General features: G+C 34.6%; 1 protein-coding gene across 1 annotated transcript in view; it reads left to right on the top strand.

Moving 5' to 3' along the window:
• Positions 1-1220: 1220 nt before the first annotated feature.
• LOC124353722 (roundabout homolog 1-like) overlaps positions 1221-24072 on the top strand; it is a 194360-nt gene continuing 171508 nt past the window's right edge. The window contains exon 1 of the mRNA XM_046803694.1: positions 1221-1320. Coding sequence (XP_046659650.1) covers positions 1254-1320 — 67 coding nt within the window. The 5' untranslated portion in view covers positions 1221-1253. The remainder of the gene's footprint in view (positions 1321-24072) is intronic.

Genomic DNA, 24072 nt, shown 5'->3' with positions numbered 1-24072 from the left:
TGTGGTGGGGTAGTTAGGTCACATGTGTTAATATATCTCATTTCGGTCAGATTCCGTTATATGCCCCCAACGCTTAAACTTTTTTCAATGAACTTAGAACGTTATAAAACGATGCAGTTGAGTAACAGAACTAACATTCCATCAATAAACAAGCATTTCCAGGTATTGCGATCGGTATTGTCGCTGTTATCTTATCTTTTTCGAGAATCCCGATTACGGCAGGCCGCGCGGCATCACATGATTATTTAAGTTTTTTGCACGGTACATAATTGCCTTTCCATTACAATTCAATTTATATTTTTGATCAGCCCCTCTAGAATTTGATATTTTACTAATAGGTCTCGAGGGATGTTTTTCCTTCGTTGACATCAGCGCGGGGCAGCACCAGTTTTGTGTGTTTTTTTTTTTTTTCAATAAAGAGTTTAGTTTTTGTTTGGTAGTGTTTGCTTTTGTTGAATTTTAGTGTTTGGAGAAATGTAGAGGTGTGGTCGATATAATACGTAAGTACCCTTTTTTCTTAGCTAGTAACCAATTGTAATTCATTATAATCATCCGTAAATGAAAAATTAGTGTTGGGGGCATAATGTTAGTTCTGTTACTCAACTACATCGTTTTATAACGTTCTAAGTTCATTGAAAAAGTTCAAGCGTTGGGGGCATATAACGGAATCTGACCCTCATTTCTTATATTCAGTTTGTTTACAAAGTTATTTATTGTGATGTCATCTCGTTGCCATCATGATTACTCATAAGAACTATGTAAAAGGTTTCGCTACCCCTCAGCCAAAAAACATGGAGTGACATGCACCATAATCTAACACAGTGTTCCTCATATAAATATGAAGGTCATGCAAAATTTCAGGATCATAGATAGAGGATCATAGAAGTTTTTTCGAGATTAGCGGACAGAGACAGATAAACAGAAAGGACACTTTTCTAGCCCCACGAGTGATACGCTTCGCCAACGCTCAACCAATAATAACTTGTAGTGACATGGACCATAATCTAACTCAGTGTTCCTCATTTAAATATGAAGCTTCATGCAACATTTTAAGTCTATATATTGGTTTGTTTTCGAGATATCATGCGGACAGACAGACAGATAGACAGAGAGAGGACATGTTTCCAGCCCCACGAGTGATAGGCTTCGCCAACGCTCAGCCAATAATAATTTTATAGAATTAAGATCAAGAATATAATTAATTGTAACTTTGTGTTACAGATGAACAAACTACATCGCTTTAAAACAATGCCATGAAGACATCCCAACTCAAAGTTTTATGTCTTCTGCTTCTCCAAGTTCCCATAGACTTCGTATACGGTAAGTCTTTAGTGAATCAGGTTATGGTTTTTAGTAGCATGACACTACAACTTTTCTCAGATATTTATTGTTTTTTTTTTTTTTTTTTTTTTAATTCGAATTTAGCCTTTTAGAAATTGAAATGGTAGGAAATAGTAGTGTTGGACTACAAGAAGGGATGAGCAGTGAGGTTTAAGCCCGCATGGGATACACGGTCACAGCACATTACATGGGATCCTGCACATGGGGGTTGTCGCTGGTTGTATGGGGGTTGTCATTGCACACATTGTGTATGCAAGGGACCAAGTGTACATGGTCATGCCGATGTAATGGTATCCAGATGGAGCAAATTATCATTCATTTTGCAATAAAATTTCAAGTAACTAAATACCATTTGGCTATTTACTTCTTAATAATAACGCTATTTATCTTAAACTGAACACAACAATGTGATGTTTATAGAAGTCTCACACTGATAATAAAAGGAAATTTTGTGGTTTTAAAGAATAAGTTTATTTCATCACTTTTACTGTAATAGTTAAAATAAACTTAACACTCACTATTCATAATGAAAAGAACTGAAAAAGATTATTATTGGGTATTTTAATTAAGAGAGTATTAGAATTTTTCTATAACTATATTGAATAAATACGCAGAAATAACTAAAAATATTCAATAAAAAGCTGGATTCTTATTTCCTGGTTGGTTTTAGTTATTTCTTTCTTTAAAAGGACAAATGACTAAAATAGAATTTAAAGCCACAAATTTTCATGGCTTTAGTTGATTGAATAAAGTAAAGGAATTAAAAAATCGAACAGGATATAAAAACAAAATGAAGTTGAAATATATAAAAGTAAATGTATACCAATAAAATTAAAACAATATAAATAAAATATAAGGAAAATAAAGTGAGGCAAAATAAATTAAACTGAATTAAAAGAAATTAGAAGAAATAAAAATAGGAAATTAAATTTAACTGCAGCAAACTTGATTGAAACAGCGTTTACCCTAAAAACATAAAGAATCGCTGTTGTCAAACTCAAAATGTGTGACACAAACATTCGTGATGCGACCCGACGGTTCGATTGTAACATTAACATTGTTATTTATGTTTTGTGTAACAACTAAACCGTTATGAACACATAACGCACAATCGCAGACAAATGTGACATTTACAATTTAATCAAGGAATGTTATTATATAAACCACTTGATCGTTATACCGAAATTAGGGTAGGGTACGATAAGCGGACCCGGTTTATTATATCAAAGAATATTATCATCGATACCTAATATTCGGATCTCAAATCCTAGATTATCAATCGATATAAAAGTACCTATAGTCCTCAATAACCAATCATATGTTTTAAATTAAAATATGAATTTAATATTTACAGTGATCAAACATATTATTATAACCAAAATTAAGAAAACTGAAGACGACCATATTTACTCCTCTCACAGTTACAGTTGTTTCTTTCCCACAAATTTGACATAATGGGTTTTTCGGTACGAGTCCAACATGTTGAAGCCACGAAAAAACAATGTCGTGTAGTTTTCTAAAATGGACTGCTATTTTTAATAACCAGAATTACTTATGTAAAATTTAAATATTATCCTACGTGTATTATTTTAGAGTGTTTACAGCTGTTGATATAGATTATTTAAGTTAATAGTTCAAAATAATTAATCAGTATCGATGGTTATGATTAAGTAATATTGTTTGCCAATTTCGATATAAAAAACCGGGTCCGCTTATCGTACCCTACCCCGAAATTACTCTCACGAAATAAAACTATTCCACCTTCAGAAATAACGAGATTCATTCATTTCTGTGCCATATCCTATAATCATTCACAATGCGTTATAAGCCATCTGCAGTATGGAATAAACCTGCAGACTCAATTAAAGTTATTGATTTGCTATTTCCTTCTGCACGAGACAATAGCTGCAGGAATTACTCTGTGGGCAACTGATCCTTCTTGAATACAAGGATTTGTACTTGTACAATTATTGAACATGTGAGATTGTTCAGCTACAATGGGAAGGTGAATTTCTGATTGTTCTACATAAAATTTAAACTACATTTGAAGATAATTACAGTTGGGTAGATTTTTCATTAGTGTTCTGCAAGGTACAGTTTACAATACCGATATCTTATTGCTTCAGAGATTTTCGTCACCAAATTGATTTTATTGTTCGTTAATATTGTGTTTTTAAGATATTCAAAATTAATAAGTTATTATAGGTTATAGGCTTCATGTACAAATGTTTCAGGCTAGCTCGCAGACGATATTAAATTTTTTTAAATAAAATATTCACAAACTCGAGAAATAGAAAAACCTTTCGTAATTCAACAATATATTAACAAAAACAATAACAATATATTTAGGTTTTGTCTGTCATAGGAAACTAAATTTATTTTAAAACTAATGTATATTTCGCTTTGGAAAACGCTAAAGAAAAAAAAATAGTTGCTTACTTACATTTTTATATTTGCAACATAAATACTCACGGTAACCGAGATGTTTATGTGAAAACATTTTCCATACTGTATAATTTTTGAAAATGTCTCTGAACTGCGTGCACAAGTGTAAGAAATAATTTAAAAATTTAATTTAATAAAACGTCAACAATAATTTAAAATTACCGAGATTATTATTGAAAATAATAGCAAATCTACTTATCAACCAAGCAACCGCCAGCTGTTTAAATGCTGTGTTCAAAAACGAGGGATGTGTAATCTTCTTATTGTAACGCAGCTATTGTTGGAAGCGTTGAATCATTGTGAATGATGAGTTTCCTCTTGAATTCTTGAGTCATTAAGCTCGTCTGAAGAGATCCAAAAAAGTCAGGTTTTGAGGGCTCAAAATAAAGATGAAATGGACTTAAAAAAGGTAATACTGAGGAGATGAACAGAAGCTAAGAGGAAGGTATGCTGGAGCTAAACTCAACATTCACATTGACTCGACCTCTCCTACCCTATCTACGTTGGGTGTAGGAAACTCGGTTGCTCCACTGTGCTTAGAGATCGTATCTAAAACATCATAGTGCACTCAGTTGTGCACCTCATGAGACAATGAGAATACCTCTTCATCTAGATTACACTATACTTTGTAGTTCAAGTGTCTCTGATGTCAAAACGATGTAAAAAGTTCATTTTGAGCTTCGTTGTTGCCAACTATTTTTGAATCTCTTCAGACGAACATGACTACAGATTCCAGGAATCAAGTCTATAACAGGATCAGGTTCCAGATGTTGCACTAAGAGGAAGGTAAGCTGGAGCTAACCTTACATTTACATAAATATTCACAGAGATGTGTAACACAGATGTTTTTGTAACAGGAAATATTTGCTATAAATGTTACTTTTGAAAATATCTCTGAAAAACCAAACAGTGTGCAGGAGTCTCAAAAAATAAATGTTTATAATAATTTTAAAATATAAAATTAATTAAGAAAAAAACACAGGTAGTTTGGTAATTTTCTCATTGTAACGTAGTTTGTTATGGTTGGAGGGTGCCAATGTGAATATTGAGTTTAGCTCCAGTCCATCTTTTTCTTAGCGTAGCGGCTGAAATTTGACGTTCTCGTAGACTTACCTACCTCCTGGAATCTGGAGTCATCATATTCGTCTGAAGAGATGAAAAAATTGACGAAGAAGAAGAAGTAGACAAAACAATGAAGGTGAACTGGAGCTAAAATCAACATTGACATAAATATTCATTATGAAAATATTTACTATAAATGCTCTTTTGAAAACAACGTAAAAGTATGCACGGGTTTCACAAATAAAGGTCTATAATAATTAAAAATAAGAGATTGTTTTTGAAAATAATAGCAAATCTACTTACAAAACCTAGCGACCTCCAGCTGTTCACAAAACAGACGATAATGAGGTAATTTCCTCATTGTAACAGCCTAAAGAGATAACGGAATCGAAGAACACAAACGAGTCAGAGCCCAGATTTCTGTGGTCATTCGGTTAATTACCTGCAGTGCCAACCCTGATTGAGCAGTAACCCCTACAGTGATACCACATCCTGCAGCAAACAGAACGAGTTCCCTCCAAGATAAGCACCGCAGTCTTGGGGGAGGCTAAAATTGCTTTTACGGCCGCCCCGGGGCCCAAGGGGCAATAGCGAGGTGTACGGTAGGGTAGATACCCCATCAGGTGTGGGAGAGGGAAACTATCGCCTCTCTGTTGACTAATATATGGTACAGGAGTGTGGGGGAGAAGTGAGGGTGGCTGGCGAAAGATTAGTTTCAGTATTGAGTATCATATTTATTATATATCACATACTTCATATAGTATTGTTGTGGCAGATAGTAGTTACCATATGGAACTTTTTTCAAATGTGAGTGGTTCGGAACTTCAGAACTCTGGGATGATCGGATTATTCAGCATTTTGAAAACCCCAGGGACCAGCGTTCCAATACGTGTAATCATCGGCTTAAAACTACTATAAAGTTCTGCTTATTCTGAAATAATTAATAGGAAAAAAAATTTCCCACAGTTGAACTTGTAAAAGTTTTACAAAAACATTACACTTATACTAAAGAATTGTGAGAAATTCTGGAATATAAACATATTAAAAAGAGTGGGAACTTAATAAAAAAAATATAGTCTTTAAGTGAAAATTTACTTCAGATGGCTCTGCAACAACCCTGTAAATTCTTTGCATTAATTAAATAATATAGTTTATATTTTTATGGAATACAAACTAAGAGTAAAAATAAAAGGCTAAGGTACTATGGAACATTTATAATATAATACAAAACAGGTGTTTCATAAACATTTTTGCTTTAGAAATATCTAAGTAGTACATCAAAACCTTATTTAATTAGAATTGTAATTGTTGCAAAAGTAGTTATACAGTATCCTTTGCAATTTAGTTGAAACTAAGTAGAAATGAATCCTCCGTGACCATTGTAACAAAAAAGAAAAGAAAAGAGGATCAGCATAATAAAGAGAAACCGTAAGCATATACCTTTTCGATGACATTGTTCACAATCCTGAGATATGGCATAGATTTAAGTCACAGATCCCTATTAGATTTAAGTTTTAAGACAATTCTCCGAAGTCGGAGAATTAACCAGTTTTTTTTATAAATACCTTTGAAATTTCACACATTTGTCTTAATTTTTTCATGATATTTTATTGAATAGCTTCAACGAACTCAATAACAATTGAACTATTTTAGGCCAGTGTGGAGATACCTTAAGTCTAGAGGAACACTACAGTATAGAGGAACACCGTAGTTGTAGTTCCTAGCTTTTCAGTTAACATACTGTAGTAAATGATGGAATATTAATGATCTTGATTAAAATTTCAATCAAAACAAACCCAGGCAAAGAAAAGTACGTAACATAATATTTGTAAAGTGTTACTGACTTTGACAGATGGATAAAAACAAACATTCACCGGTTTAAATATGTATAAATTATTATACTTATTATTCTTAACTTTGACATGTAATTAAAAACACATTTACTACCTGCTGATTAAGCCAAGTCCATAAATATAACAGATAATGGAGTGTTAAGGGACTTTTTAAGACCAGTGGGGCGTAGCTTGAAAGAAATTTTTGAAATAGGAATAAACCTATATGTTAATTAGCGAATTATTAATGTCCATGTGAAATTTCAGTTCAATCAGTCCAGTAGGTTTTATGTAATTGACTAACACACAGACAGACTAATAGATTTTTATAAGAGTATAGATAAATTGTATGGTTTTAAATAGTTCACCCGTATGTCTAAAATAGTATATTTATAGTATAGTATAGTAACTATAGTCAAACTATTAAATACTATTCAAATAAAAGAAAACTAATAATTGAATACTCGTTCCCAAAATAAATACACTCTTTTTATAAACAAAATATTTTCCTTATTAATGACATGAAATTGTAAGGAATCCTATTATGTAATAGATATGATTTGTATAGCACTTTTTGTGATTTATAACACATCATTCTAGTACTTAGATCATTCGAAGTTTTAAAGTCAGGAGGGTTATTCGCATTTTATTTAGATGTATTAAATATTAATATTTGAATTTTCATGTGGCTCATACCCATTTTGTCGGGGATTTCAGTCAAAACGAGTGGTGTAGTTGCATCGTAATTTCGACCGGGAGAAAGTTTTCCCTGTATTGAATACGTAGCCCTCGAGGTTTGATTGAGAGGGTGCCCCAAGCCCCTTCAGTCGCAGCAGCCCGCTCTGTTACAGCTGAACAGCCCCAGACTGTCTAGAGTCTAGAGCGAGTTGGAGTGGGGGTGGAGAGGGCAGACAGACATGCACCAGGGCACCTCACCCCTTGATTTGAGATCCGGGACTCGAAATAATTGTGACTCTGCTTTCCAATTAGCCGTTTAGCAGAACTGCTTTTTTGGGTCCGTAAACAAAAACATAGAACACCATAAGCGCGTGTATATACACGTTTAACGAATCACTTGCTTTTAAATGGTAATCAAATCCAGCGGGGGTTCCCTAGTTACAACGAGCGAGGGTGGCTGTGTTTCCCGTATATTATCTGGATCAAAATTTGTCAGGTTGAAAATCTTATCCAGTTCAGCATCCACGTCATTAGTGTAGTGCCCCCGACCGGGTGTGTTGAGAACCACATTGTTTGACCCCAAATTGAACCACTCGTGGAGAAGTGATGGGCAAATGCAATGAAGTGGATGCGGTATTGGATTCAAGAGAAGTTAGAGCGTCTCACAGCATGTGAGATTTCGCTAATTTCTCCTGTGTCAGATAGTTTTATTTCAGATTTTCCCTTTTCTTCCCAATTTGTAGAAGGCAGTGGTGTGTCCAGGATAAAATTCGGGTGGAACGGGGATACCCCATCAACTCAAATGTAGAGATGAATCGCACTCATTGCTTAGATATATTCTTTATTAAAGATACAGCATGTTTGTAAAGCTTTGAGTCACTTTAACGAAGAAATCAAGGATACTATACGCTTTCATCATCATCATCATATTTTGTCATACTCGTATTTAGCAATATGGAAGAAACTATGAGGTGAAGTGAGGAATGGACTAGGTGATGATAGAAAAGAGTAGCTTGAGAGTTGGGTCAGGATGATCTTGACAAAGATTAAGGGACCAGTGAATGCAATGTGCAAGAAACTATGAGGTGAAGTGAGGACTGGACTAGGTGATGATAGAAAAGAGTAGCTTGAGAGTTGGGTCAGGATGTTCTTGACAAAGATTAAGGGACCAGTGAATGCAATGTGGAAGAAACTATGAGGTGGAGTGAGGATGGACTAGGTGATGATAAAAAGAGTAGCTTAAGAGATGAGTGAGGGAGATCTTGACAAAGATTAAGGAACCAGTGAATGCAATGTGCAAGAAACTATGAGGTGAAGTGAGGATGGACTAGGTGATGATAAAAAGAGTAGCTTGAGAGATGAGTGAGGGAGATCTTGACAAAGATTAAGGAACCAGTGAATGCAATGTGGAAGAAACTATGAGGTGGAGTGAGGATGGACTAGGTGATGATAAAAAGAGTAGCTTAAGAGATGAGTGAGGGAGATCTTGACAAAGATTAGGGGACCAGTGAATGCAATGTGCAAGAAACTATGAGACGAAGTTAGTAATGGACTAGGTGGTGATACGCTCAAAGAGTAACTTAAGAGATGGTCGAAGAAGATCTTGACATAGATTTAGGGGATGATGCAGGATAAGGTGAAATTAAAAGCTGAAAACATTGTTTTCAACAATGAGTTAGTTATTGTCAAAATCACCAAATTCTTTGGCTTCACGTGCATCTTGTGATAGATGACTTAGAAGTAGTCTTATGCAATCCAAGTGGGAAAAGAAAGAGCGGTCGACCCAGGAAGATGTTGAAGACGAGATGCTCGAGACCGTTGTGGTTAGAGACAGACGGTGTCAGAGAGCATGACTGTAATTCCAAACAATAAAGTAAGTCAGTAAGTAAATGGAACTGTGATCTATCCATTATACTGTATTACTATGGATAACATGAATAATAGCTTATTTAATTCTCCTAATCTTATGTAAGTGGCTGCCCTCTCTGGTAATTTCTCTGAGACGGATTTCTGCTAGAGCAAAATTATCACAACACACGCAAGGTATGAAATCAGGCAATTAATAATACCCTTGCATTAGTTACAAAACAGATAACTAATCTAATGATGTAAATTAAAGCACGGAAAAAGTGAGCGGTCGGTAAACCATCTGTGGAGAAAGACTCAATTAACTTGGGAAGGAAATATTTCAACATCAATCAGAGTTGCGTTGTGGAACCCCTAGCTTCGGGCCTCAGAACCAACTGACATACTCCCCGGTACGTTAACATACCATGTCCGTATGGATGGTTAATCTCCTGAGTTACTAATACAATAAAATATAATGCCTAATTTGAAAATTGATATTTATTTCTACACGTGTATAAAAGAAAGGATTAAATTACGAGCCGTAGAGTTCCAAGAACTAGTCTGCCTCACTACTGAAATGGTTTGTGGTTTGAACAGAGAACTTAATGAAATGTGCGATTAGAATTAATGCTGCTGTGTAAAAATGACAACTTTTTCAGATAATTTCTTTTCTCGCACGATTATTTGGGGAGGCAACCCCCTTCCAGATCTCTTACTGGATACAAAATCTGGTAGATAGAAGAGGAACCAGTTGTCACATTGTTTTTTTTTCGTTCTCTTAGACAAGAAGCGACTAAATTGCACATAGTCCTATAAGGACCTTCGCGCTGCTTCCGGAGTGACAGGATATTCTGGATGGGTAAGGATGGGAGTATGGGCCACCTCCTGTCGAGATCCATGTAGAATAATTTAGGTGATCAATCTCAAGTATTTTTCCTTTGGAAGAACTTTCGTTCCGAAACATGTAATAAAATCTACAACATTTGGAACTGTTCCGATAGGGTATAGTACCATTCTTTATTTAATATGAATTCCGGTCTTGTACAATCAGCTCTGGTAATCTCAGAGTGTGGTCTTAATCTTAATAGCTCTGGAGAACATGACTTAGATTCTCTGAGATGACAATGTGATCTTAAGTAGGAGGAACAAGGCGGTGGAGGGTGATTATCTGAAGGAAGTTATCTGAGTCGTTCAGTTGTGGTACAGCGGGTAAAGAATAAAAGCTTAATAGAATAATAAAATACGAAAATGGACCATTAAGGTTAATTTCCCAAAACCTGTGTCTTATTCACTTTGTACTTAATCATGGAAATATAGAAAATATAATAGAATCTTTGTGTGCGTCGCTGCAAAGATTTCAGACTCCGCACTAAGCGGAACGTGAAATAGAGCTAAACTTAATATTCACATACAGGATATATTTACAAATGCATCTAACGTGGTACGCGCTTCAAACATTGTTAACGCCAATCACGTATGTCCATGCTTTAATATAACGTTTAAAAATTAAAATATTTTCAAGATTAGGAACAAATAATAACTAAGTTAATTTGAATGTAAAACGTTTATCATGTCCATAAGTGTAATTTAATAATAAAATAAATAATAAAATAAATAATAAAATACATTGTTATATAAATATTTAATGGTGTCTCTGTGTCTACTCAATCAATAAAAACTAGTCCTATTTTGCTGATATTTTATAAGAGCATTCTTAGAGTTTTTGACTAACATATAGTCCTATTCCTGATTCGAAAACCCCTCCAGGCTACAGCCAACTCGTCTCTAAGATATAGGCTTATAATTGCAAAAGTAGAAAGAGCCTGATAAATGTAATTAACTTTCCTATGTAAACAGTGTTTTAACAGCACAACTATATGTTTAATTGATTTAAATATTATTAAACACATTTATCTTCTTGAAAGAAAGGAGTAAGCTTGATAATAACACCAATTCTTACGATTTTTCTGGAATCGCTATTGAGCAAAGAGTTTATCCATGTAAAAATATTTTTTTAGGACTAATAACTTTTAACATTTTAGCAATTAAGTATGCAGTATCTAGTGTGTACTGTAATGAAGACATAAAAAAGACAAAGTTACAATCTAAATTTTATTATAAATTTAATATCTGTAAAATCTATCTCAGTTGTATTTTGAAAGAAATAGATTTGGTAGATCTGATTCTGTACTCGTATATGTCTTCTTGATCACAGTATCAAAGCACACTCTATAATGGCAACATAAATATCTTAGACTGTAAGTAAATGTCAAAGGCCGAAAGTAGAGTCTTTATAACCAAAGTATGCATCTTTGTTATGACCTGTGTGTGTGTATAAGTTATATTTTCTTGCCAAGGAAATAATGCAAGACAACTAAGGAAAATTACTAAGGCCGAAGTAAATTACAATGACTATAAATGTGCCCATGGTATTCCTATTATTCAACATGAAATTACGTACGAAGCCGCGGGTAACTGCTAGTATGTAAACATGTTTCTTACATATTATCAAATATATCTAGAAAACTTTTAAGTTTAAACCAGTACAATATATACAACAATATACTGAACACAAATCATGTAACAAAAAGTATACTAAAGCTTACCAAATAAACATCTTAAGCTGTAATACTCTCAAAACTACAATTCTTTAATCTAAACCTAATTAATTATCTTGCTGTTTTGATTGATATTAAGTGCGACACTCTGAAAATAATTGGTATTTCTGTAATAGAACATACCAATACAGTAACGTCAGCCAGCACTATGACTTTCTTGTATTCCTCTCATTCTTCAATATCTTCAATTTCAGTTCGTAATTAGATGTCATGTGGACATCTTCAAACTACCAAAGAAGGGAAGCCCATTGAAATCTATGAATCCCCTAAGATCCCCACATTATCCCTTTATTTATCTACACTTGAAAAAACCCCCCGAGAAGTTATTGCCTTAAAGTTTGCTCAATTAGGTGCTTTAACAAATTACCCTCCGATTTCGCGTATTCCCACAAAATTTCCTCACAGAGCACGTGCCAGGTACCGAAGCAATTTCCCAACTTCTCGAACCTATTTTCCGCCAGCTTCCTGCGTCCCCATTTCCATAATTATTCCCGGATGCCCTTTTCATTAAACAGTTTTTACGTTCTCCCCTCGAACGCATCTTCGGGAAGGATTATTATTCTTTCAAGGAGCCGTTCAATGAGAAACGCGAGGGAATTCAAATTACCCGCAGCCCTCACCTTTATTGTGTTCAACCTCGGAGGGTGAAATCGTATTTATTGGCGAAATTGGCGCTTCTCCCCGACGAGCGAAACGTCCCCGCGTACATTTCAGAATAATAAATCAAAATCGTCTACACAGGTAAGAGGGCGCTCGTGTTGAAGACTAAATTATCGACGTCGTTAGATCTCTCCGTACAGAAACAAGACCCAAAATATTCAAAAAATATGACTAAAAGTAATTAACAAAGGAAAATTGTATTAAATCATTCAATAATTGTTTTCAACTGAATTTGATTATTTAACCACCAATACACCAAATTATTTGACACAGGAGGTGTTTCAGTTACGACTAATGTTGGTAATAATTATCATCTTAAAAAATAAAAATATTATTTAAAAATATTTTGAATCTTGACGAAAAAGATTTCTAGAAGCGTACAATTTCAAGATTAATAATAAAATATCTCAAAAAAACTCAATGCTTATTTTATCTGATATAAATCTTTTTTTAGGCGAAAGTACAAACAACACTAGTAATTTAAAATGAGTTTGTGTTCTATGAAGTTTGTTGTTCTATGAGTTGTTACAATTTAGACCATGTCATTGTAAACTTTTATTTCACTAGTTTTTTAGCGATGTTTACACTTCGATGTATATAATATAACAATTACAATGTTACATTTTGTGAGATAAAAATATTAATTACTATTGCCAAATGATAGGAAGTAACAGTAAATCGTTGCTAATGTTGAGTTCAGCTCCATGTCCAGTTCCACTTAGCGCATCGTCTGAAATTTGGCACTATCACTGACTTGACCAATGGCCAATGGCGCAGTGTGGCGGATATAACCTGGATCGCAAGATAACCAGATCAAGCAACGTCAAGCGTGGCTGCTGCTTGGATGGGTGATCCTGTCCTTGCAAGCAGCCGGCTGCCCGGCCAATGATGGTAGTTTTGAAGTCACCTCTAAGCCGTTAGCCTTCTGGTTAAGTGTTAGAGAGGGCTTCTTAGTCCTAACTTCGCCGGGGAAATGAGGCATACCTTCCTTTATACTTTACTTGACTTTTGGAATCTGGATGCAACGTCCATCTGAAGAAATCTGTAAAGATTCGGTGAAGAAGAAGCTCAAAAAATGTAATCTAGATAAAGAAGTATTCTAATGGTCTCATCAGGTGCAAGTCCGTTGACTCCAGATTCTAGGAATCAAGCCTGTGACAGTGTCAGACTTCTGATGCTGCACTATGTGGAAGTTGAAAACTGTAATTTAAAATGTTTGTAATGCCTTAATGTTGAATAATGATTATTATTGGTGTCAGTAAATTTTGTTGATAACACAGTCATATTAATTTCTATTTTGTTCCATGTTGGTTGCGATTAGTAAATGCGAGCGTTTTGTAGCCTAACAACAAGATATAGGACAAAAGTCACAGGTCCTTTTTGTAGTTCATTTCTTTTCCTAGTTTCTGCAAACATTTATTTGTAGATCGATCCATTTTCTAACAGACAGTAAATTTGTGCAAATACATTATTCGGTTTAAATGTAGTTTTTAAGTATTTTGATTTTCTTACTTTGATGAAATATATCGGTATTACAACGTAGTAAAGAAATGAAGATTAAAAAATCGTTCTTGTTATTCAAAATATCGTATCCTTTTCGATTTACGAAATAATGTTTTGACATTACTTTATTCTACTATTGGTTTAATGCTGATAATTGGTTGCTAACATGCTCACTTAAATACATCCAAAGGCTCGCTTTCATGCATAGTTTACCATGAGAATGTACTGATGTGGCTAAATATACAGTACAGGGATCTTTATAAGCTGGTCCGCGCTCATGTAATCTTACTCGGTGCCTTTGTGATGCAAATCTTACAAGTCTCTCATATCGGGGAATATAGAACACCCAGCTCTTTATGTCTTGTGTGGCGGTTTCTGTTGTAGAAGTATACATTTCCGTTACAATAACATTCAATTTAGTGTTCATAGAAATATGGTACTAACTAAAACCTCCATTCAAGTGAGTCTCATTGGCTGAGCGTTAGCGAACTATTTGACTGTCAAGAATTGTAAGGGATGACGGACATTTGATAACAAAACACGAGTATGTTTCAAAAAATAAAACAACGTAATGAGGTTAGCTTTTTTTCAGGTGCTGCAAAACACAAAATATAAGTTCTGAAATTCGCTGAATATATTCAGTAGCCTTTATTAAACACTCAATTATTATTAAACATATTCTCTCATTCTCTCTCTATTTGCGTACGTTGAGGCATTACGAAAATATTCGCATATTTTATGCATACACCGGATTGTGGAAAACTACTTAACTTCAAGGTTGATCTGTAATTTAACCAAATTTTGAAGATGATTTTGGACAATCCCAGTCTTAGAAGAGAGGTGATTCGGAACCTTCCTGAATCTCATCAAGTTTAGATCAGACCAAAGTGACAATCAGCCTTAAAAATGAGATGGAGGAATTTACTACAGGGAATAGGAAGAGGTGGAACTTGAGACTGAGTAAAACGTGTCCAACACATCTGAACTTTGACAAAACAGGGGAGCAGCTCAAACAATGCTTTTGCTGTTGTTTCCGCAAACTTTCTACTTCCAAGTCGCGTTGTCTCTTTGACAACTTAACTCATTATCGTAACACGCTACTAATGTGTAAGATCCATCAATTGTTGGCTTTCAGTTTTGCGCCGCACCCCCGCCATCGTGTCTAGCCGCATTTGGTCACATGAGGGTGTGTGTATGTGTTAATGTGTTGTTTATAATTAAACTATGGACATCGTATACGGAATAGAATGTATTCTAATCAAACTTATTTTAGAGCATATAGGAACTTTCACACACGAGCTATGTTAACTTCCACTTTAATTTATAGACCTTATAATGGTTTAAAGCAGGGGCGTAGCAAAGGGGGGGCGGGCCGCACCGGGTGTAACCTTTTTTGGGATGACACCCACCCGGTCTCTCAACTTTAAGAACAATGTACAAAAAAAGTCAAATAAACGCTAGCACAAAAAATTCTTTTTCGGGGATTCCTTCACTAGCATTAGCCCAGCTCTATGTATAATTCGAGGATTTCCGCAAAAGAGCCTGGCGCTATCGTGGGGGATTCCCCGTCCCATACTCGCAATTTTTGACGTTTCAGTTGCAACATTTCTCATTGTTTTCGTGAAGTGTGTTGTGTTTGGTTGGCGTGAATTGTTAAACGTGTATTATTCTATAGTAATAGATAATAAAAAGAAAAAAATATATATACCCCTGACCTTTATCATATACAATTTATTGCTTTTTACTTTCGATGGGGTGACACCACCAACTTCCGCACCGGGTGCCACCCAAGGTAACTACGCCACTGGTTTAAAGTAACGTTTCTAAAAACACTACCGGTAAATTATAGTCTGTACTTAAAATTAATTTTTAAAGAAGAATAACAATCCTGAAACTAACAGCTTGTCATTATAAACGTTCGTAACAAACATCCTCATATTTCTTTAACCAGAATCATGTGCACAATAACACTAGGTGGTCCTTTGTTTAAAGTTTAATCATTAACAATGGATGAATAGAGGGGATAAAAGGATTTCAGACAATTACTATCTTTATTATATGTTCAAAAAAGCATATTTCGAGATTTGGAATCCGTCCTCTTCTTCAAGTTGTTAAAATATCTTAAGATGTCTCAAGATTAAGCGGGCACATTAATTAAAAATTGATTAATTTATGGTGATGAATATGGCATTCTCAAATTTGACAAGTGAACAAGTTAAACTTAAAAAATTCAAACTTATATCTGTAAATTTAAGGCTTATAAGGTAAATCCTATATCAGAATAATCATAACTTACGTCACCCAACAAACCAGGAGCATTGTACACATTATTCACACATCAGAAATACGAGAGACTAACAAGATTGACTTAATAGTATTCAATGAATATTAAATAACGGTTGACAGGTGGTCCTCTGATAACATGTAGCTATGTAAACATATGTGTGACAGAAAAGTCTAAATTGAGAACAGCGAGTAATTTTTGTTAATAATATAATAAATATATAATGTTCACTAACGCCCAGGCAATTTCCGAGATGTTATGTGGGCAGATAGATAGAAAGACTGATGGTTAGTCGTCACATAAACTCAAGCCAAAATATTTAAAAAATCAAATTTGCCTTCAAAACGTACCCCGCTTGTTAACTGTTTTTTGTTTTGTATAATGAAATGTAAATTACTTGTCTCTGTTCTGTCTCATTAGTAAATAATTCAGTGCAGTATTCTACATTATTATCGTGTTCCAATTTAGGCTAAATTATATCTTTTCCAAGAAGATAAAATTATAGATTTTTATTTCATGTCTGTATGAGGCAGTAATACGTTTCAAAATTCAATCATTCTTCCGCTTGGTGAAATTTTGCGATGATTTGATAATCGCAAATGTTATTCATGATTTAATAAGCGATACTTGAAGCATTTTATGTTTAGTTTTAATGCTTGCTTTATGGAATGATACAAACAGGCATGAATGACTTGACGGAGGGTTCCTACAAGGAAACAAAAAAAATCTTTATTTTGACCCTGGTATACCAAATGTATGTGAACACCTATGAACAATTTTGAATGAAGCGTTTCTTCATATGCAGTATCGCGTTAGATTACTGGTGCGTATCATTCCATAGGATTTGACTGAGCTTTAGTGACCATTATTATACGTATAACCATGATGGCAACAAGAAAATCACATAATTAAAACCTTTGTAAACAAACAGAGTAAAACAATGATATTTAATCATGTTACATAGTAATACGTGCAGCTATAGACTAGAAATCTTGCACACAGCCTCAGCCTAGTGTTACACGTCACACGTCACACGTGGTGTGACTTACTCGTATCATGTTTATAAAGAAAGCAAAGTTCTACTTTCAGACCGACACGTTTTCTTCTGTATATGTGAAGAAAATAAAGGATGGGCGTTTCCCAAACGAGTTAAGTAAATAACCTTACATTTATATTGTAGTACGAGAGAAAGTCCCCCTCTAATTCAACAGCGCTGTATTCCTGTGATTTGATTCCAAGTGGAGACTCGTTCCCCTTTACCTTCCCCACCCCCTCCTGCGCTGTAACTGTGGAGTCTTTGACTGGCACAAAGTAAGAGAGGGCCATCACAGACTGGGAGGAGGGATGATGCAAATTTGATTCCAGAGCCACAGACGACTTTGATTTCAGTCTAGGGAAAGTTTGTATTTGAGGTAACAAAACTTTGTCTCTTTTAAAAGTGTTTTACTTCACAAATTGTATCTTTTGTAAACTGAGTGGTATTCAATATAATAATCACGATAGGCTATTGTACCTCGTTTACAATTCGTTTCAGTCAGCAGTGTGATGTGATGTGTTAGCCAATCATGAAGTTGATATTCTTATCAGACGGAATGAGAACTGAAAGTATAATATGGCAATATCTGAATGAATAGTGTTCCTCCGAGCAAAATGAGACGATATGGAACATCGCAATAAACCTTGCAATAAACAATCAAAAAACAAACTTCATTAATTTCAACATGTGGCAGCAAGGTAATGAAAATTTACCAGTGGTCATAGTGAACGATTCTCTTATAGAGGAAGTCGATTCTGCTACATTCCTAGGAATGCACCTCGATAGAGGGCTGACCTGGAGTGATCAAATCGACGTGTATTTTCCAATGTTGTCAATGGTATCTTTGCTCTGCGGAACTTAGCCAAATATTGTTCTGAGTAAATTATTTAAATGGCCTATTATGGGCTAGTATACCCACACTTTTCTTATGGAATAAGACTGTGGGGTGGCTGCGGAAAATACAAATTTGAAACAGCCTTTCGGCTACAAAAGAAGGCAGTCAGAATCATCGCAAATTAAAAATTTATAGAGTCGTGTAGAGATGCCTTCAGGAGTTTGGGATTACTGACTTTGCCCTGCCTCTATATCCTGGAAGTTGCCCTGTATTTTAGATACAAATGCGAATTGACACAGGGTAGTGACGTCCACGGATATAATACGAGGGGAAGGGACAACCTGAGAGTCCAGTCTCACAGAACGATGGCTTATGAACAACTTCCATCGCAGGTTGGTGTTAAAGTGATCAACAGACTCCCGGAGTGCATCAAAGAATTGGCAACAAAGAAACGTTTCAAAGCTCTATTACGAGATCTTTTAATGTCGAACACGTTTTATTCCGTTGATGAGTTCATGACAAATCGCTGGGAATGATAAAATTACTTTGTTAACTCTGTTGCCGAAATGAATAACATTTTTGTGCTGACGATTGTAAAAGAATATTTAATGGAGGTCCTTCACTATCTCCTAAGCTAATACAATTATGTATAAATAGTCCTTTGTAAAACTACCTTCTAAAAAAGTTACGATGTTTGCAATCATAATGAATTCTATTTCATGCTAAATCATAATTTGTACTTTCTGATTATCGTTCAGTGCTAGTGCTGTTTAAATAGAACAAAATAAAATTGTATGTAGATATCATCCATGAAATATTCGGGTTTGATTAAAATGTGCAAATTACCAGTATGAAGAATATATCTATTAATAAACATAATAATCCAGTGTGCAGTTAGGCTGTTTGAGAAATATGTGAATAAATTTAGTGTACAGACGTTTATTTCTATTAGTACAACAATAAAAACTTTTATCTACACTACCCGCACATTGATCTAATATACCCGCACATCCAGTTGTTACTGAAGGAATGATATTTTTATACTGGAAGAGAAAATAAATGTACAGGCTGTTTCGTTCACCTGACACACGCACACCAATTGTTATTGTAGGAATAATGATATTGTTATTTTGGAAGAGCCAATGAATGTACAGCCTGTTTCGTTTATCTAAGACACCCGCACACCAATTGTTATTGAAGGAAATATATTGTTATACTGGAAGAGAAAATAAATGTACAGGCTGTTTCGTTCACCTGACACCCGCACACCAATTGTTATTGTAGGAATAATGATATTGTTATTTTGGAAGAGCCAATGAATGTGCAGCCTGTTTCGTTTATCTAAGACACCCGCACACCAATTGTTATTGAAGGAATTATATTTTTATACTGGAAGAGAAAATAAATATACAGGCAGTTTCGTTCATCTAAGACACCCGCACACCAATTGTTATTGTAGGAATAATGATATTGTTATTTTGGAAGAGCCAATGAATGTACAGCCTGTTTCGTTTATCTAAGACACCCCCACACCAATTGTTATTGAAGGAATTATATTGTTATACTGGAAGAGAAAATAAATATACAGGCAGTTTCGTTCATCTAAGACGCCCGCACACCAATTGTTATTGTAGGAATAATGATATTGTTATATTGGAAGAGCCAATGAATGTACAGCCTGTTTCGTTTATCTAAGACACCCCCACACCAATTGTTATTGAAGGAATTATATTGTTATACTGAAAGAGAAAATAAATATACAGGCAGTTTCGTTCATCTAAGACACCCGCACACCAATTGTTATTGTAGGAATAATGATATTGTTATTTTGGAAGAGCCAATGAATGTACAGCCTGTTTCGTTTATCTAAGACACCCCCACACCAATTGTTATTGAAGGAATGATATTGTTATTCTGGAAGAGCCAGTGAATGTACAGGCATATGACAACAGGCTACACAACTGAAAGTATTTACAGCCATAAATAACTTCAACTCTAACTTTTGATTAAGAGACGAGTCTTAGACAAAGCGCAAAGTTAAAGATACCAGAGCCTGGGGCTTCTTGGAAACAAACGTTCAGCGGAAACTTTCAGATACAAAAACTTGTTTTGAATCGTACAATTTTCCTTTTAACAGCACACAAGCTTTAATCCAGCACCTTGTTTAGCTGAAAGTTCTTTGTGGTAAATTTTTGTTTTGTTTTTAAAAGCAATAACAAGTGCATAGTTATTATGGAAAAATCGGAGTCACTCAGTAATACATCTTGATTATTTATAGAGACTACATTGTACTTCATTAAACTCATTTGACAAATCAATTGCAACTCGCATAAAACTTCTCGATTTTTTTTATATTTGTGAAACGAAGTATATATTTGTGATACACCCATATACCCACCCGTGATAGGAAAGAGGCCCTCAATGAGAGTGTACTTTCCAAGTAAAGTTTTATCCATTAATCAAATACAACCATCTCTCCCGTATATATATAAAAGTATATTTTTAGCTGATACATATTTAGTATTATATATAAAAAACAAAGTTACTATCTAACATTTACTATACATTTAAAAACTTATAAAACTCATCTTAGTTGTCTTTGAGATCTCAGTAGGCTACTAAATATACTATATATATATATATATATATATATATATATATATATATATATATATATATATTGACCATCCTTTTTGGGAGATTTCCATGATCGTGGCAACAAGGCAAACTCAACATTGGCGTTGGAAATATTATTCACTCGAAACAGCAGTGCTGATACACGTGTAAAGCATAGGAAATTGCGTGCAATTCCGCGGGTAACTGCTAGTAATGTATAATGAGGGTACCGCTCTGTTTCGTAAGAGGAGATTTCTTCCTCTTAATTCAATAACATTCCATCCTCGTGATTCGATTCAAGCAGAAGCCAGAAGAGACCTTACATCCCTGCTTTCAATCCCGGTTGGAGGAGATAAGCGTTTCGGTTGCGATTAGGGGAGGGGGTAGAGTGGGGTTCACGAGAGGCAATCATGTAAATTTGTTTCCAGTACGGCATCCTCTTCGATTCCAGCTTGTGGTAGTAAAGTACTTAAATGGATACTTAAGTAAACTAACATAATTCAAATACTAAAGGTTTGGTAGAATAACGGTATAGTTTAAACATCTTAAGATGTTGCAAATGTCATAAATCGTCATACTGGAACAGTTGTATGTCCTTTGATCCCAACTTTATAGATTATGAGGCAATTCTGGCCATTCTCTGCTATACCCAATACTTTTGAGATGGTGAAGTTGTCTCAATCATGCTATGAAAACGACTTTTAATATTTGTCTATACCTTCATGTAATTTAGCTGAATTGAACAGTGAAACTGTTTCATTTGAGGGTCTGTTATTGAACCAAAATTTACGAAAGCAGACGAAGTGCTCCGTTAATACAGCATTTTTATATTTAAGAAAATGAAACTAGCATATAATATTTAGTGATTTTATTTATCGGATATGAAAATAAATAATTATTACTATCATTAATAAAAAAACAATTTAATTGAACTGTATGGCAGTAATGACATTTTAAAACACAAAATAAAAGACGCGAAATGTTATTTAGGTTGGAGTTTGCTTCAAAAGAGTCCGATGTCGGAAAAACTTCCCACTTTAACGTTAACCCCCCCCTCCCCCCCGTTGTCCTGTCATAAAGCGGAAGTTAGAGTAAAACTTTGCTACACGTTTTCTTTACTTGATCTTGTCCTCGGAGTTAAGTGCGATCTGGTTTCTTACGTCATGTAATTACGAAACATCTGTTACAACTAAAACTAATAACTCAGACCAACGTGTCGAGCGCTGGAGATAGTGCTGTTTTTGCTGGATTGGCCACTTCCTTTGTAAGTTAAATAGTCGTTAAAATAGTGTTAAGTTTTAGTTATTTTCCTGGAAGTTTGCATTGAACATTAGTAACTTTACATTTTACCACCAAATATTTACTACGTTTTTTACGTATATATTTTCTATATGTCAGTAAGGAAATTTTAGTGATTCTTAATGGCCCTTTAGGACTGAACATTAACATGAGGGGAACGTTCACAGAAGATACGTAAGGATATTCAATTTTCCTGAAGCCCTTACCCTTGTTAAGCTCAGTCCCAAGGGTTGAATATCTAATTTCTAGTAAAAAAATGGTTAGCTTTGAAAGAGATAAATCTATGAATTCATTTACAATAATATTCAAATAACCTGATATAGAAACAAACACTAACACTTTGCCCGAGGTTTCGCATGCGAATAACTATTGAATAACAGGTACGTCATAGTCATACCATTTATAATGACGTAATAACACTCCTGAAAGCTATTTATTGTCACTGAAGATATTCCAATTTCCTGATCAATTTTAGAATAACTCATATTTTAAAATATCATAAAAGTGGACATGTGTATGGTAATTATTATTTCAGAGTCCATTTAGAAAAGGTTGAAAGGGCAAAAACATTTCCACTGGCTGTTACTTCAGGTTTAGCGTCTGGAGAAGCATATCTGGTTTGGATCTATTAAATTATATACACGCCCTTGTAGAGATGCCCTTGTTTCAACGGCCAAAGACACGTATACATACACGGCCTGAGAAGCCTACTTTAATGAAAAAGTCTCTATTTCCAGGTTTTAAGCTTCTCCTGGTCTAAGTTATTCCCGATGCTGTAGTATTTCAAGGCATAATACCTAGGTGTGTCAAATTTAACCGTTCTAGGAATGCTGTATGTTTAACAGCAACGGGTTTTCTAGGGATTTATACCCTATTTAAACCCTTACGGGGGTTGATTTTCATGAAAATAATTGTTTCTATGTAGGTGATGAGGAACGTGTGTAACAAATGTAATCTTTTTTGGAGATCGGGAAGTTGTAAAAACAAAAATATAGTTATTATAGGAGTTAAAATCCCATTCAACCACTGTACTTGTTTGATTTTTATAAAATGTCTATTTTGATTTTTTTATGTAAATCATGTGGCACGTGCGTATGTCAAATCTCGTCTCTTTAGAACATTGGAATGTTATAAAACAAAATTATTGTTCCTCTAAGGATTTCAACCCCATTTAAGATTGACGGTTGATCTTTGTGGAACATGTGTGTCAAATTCCATCGTTCTAGGACATGGGGAAGTTGTAAAAACATAGTTCTTCTAGGGATTGCAACCCATTCAAACCTATATGGATGGTTGATCTTGATAAAAAATCTTTTATTTGTCTGTTCAGAGCATAAAACACGTGTGTCAAACTTCTTCGTTTTAGGACATCGGGATATAATTCCTTTAGAGATTGCAACCCCATTTCAACCCCTGTGGAAGTTTTATCTTAATTAAATTTCTTTTTATTTTGTATGTAAGTAATGAGGCACGTGAGTACTAAATATCATCTTACTAAGACGTTAGAAAGTTGGAGACACAAAAATATAGGTATTCAAGGGTTTGCAACACTATTTTAACCCCTATGTGCAGTTGGTCTATTTAACAGTTCATTTATTTATCTGTTAAGAGAATAAGGCGCGAGCGCGCGCGTGTGTGTGTCCAATTTTAGCTTTTCTATACCACTGAGAGAAAATTTAGCAAAAAATTTAAAGAAATTGATAATCTAAGTATTGAAAAGATTAAAAAGCTTACGATTTATTACATTAAAACATGAAGTAAAACAAACTTTTAGGTTTTATTTGTGAAATGTAGTTTCTAAAAAGAACTTCCTCCGTCTGAACAAAAATCTATTGAAATGAATAAACCTTGCGGTTTAAATATACGCGTTAGAAAACGCTACGAAGAGTTATTGTGAGAAAATATTATCTCTCGGCTTTTCACTGAAAGTTTTCCGACGAAATTACGCCTTGAAAATAAGAAGTTTAACTCGGTGTTATTTGTAAGCCACAACAATAGTCTGCCCGGAGAGAGGC

The sequence above is a fragment of the Homalodisca vitripennis genome, chromosome 2, assembly GCF_021130785.1.
Source record: "Homalodisca vitripennis isolate AUS2020 chromosome 2, UT_GWSS_2.1, whole genome shotgun sequence".
In the NCBI taxonomy this organism is placed as follows: Eukaryota; Metazoa; Arthropoda; class Insecta; order Hemiptera; family Cicadellidae; genus Homalodisca; species Homalodisca vitripennis.
Note: the sequence above shows the minus strand (reverse complement) of the source record. Positions and strands in the feature narration are given on the sequence as shown.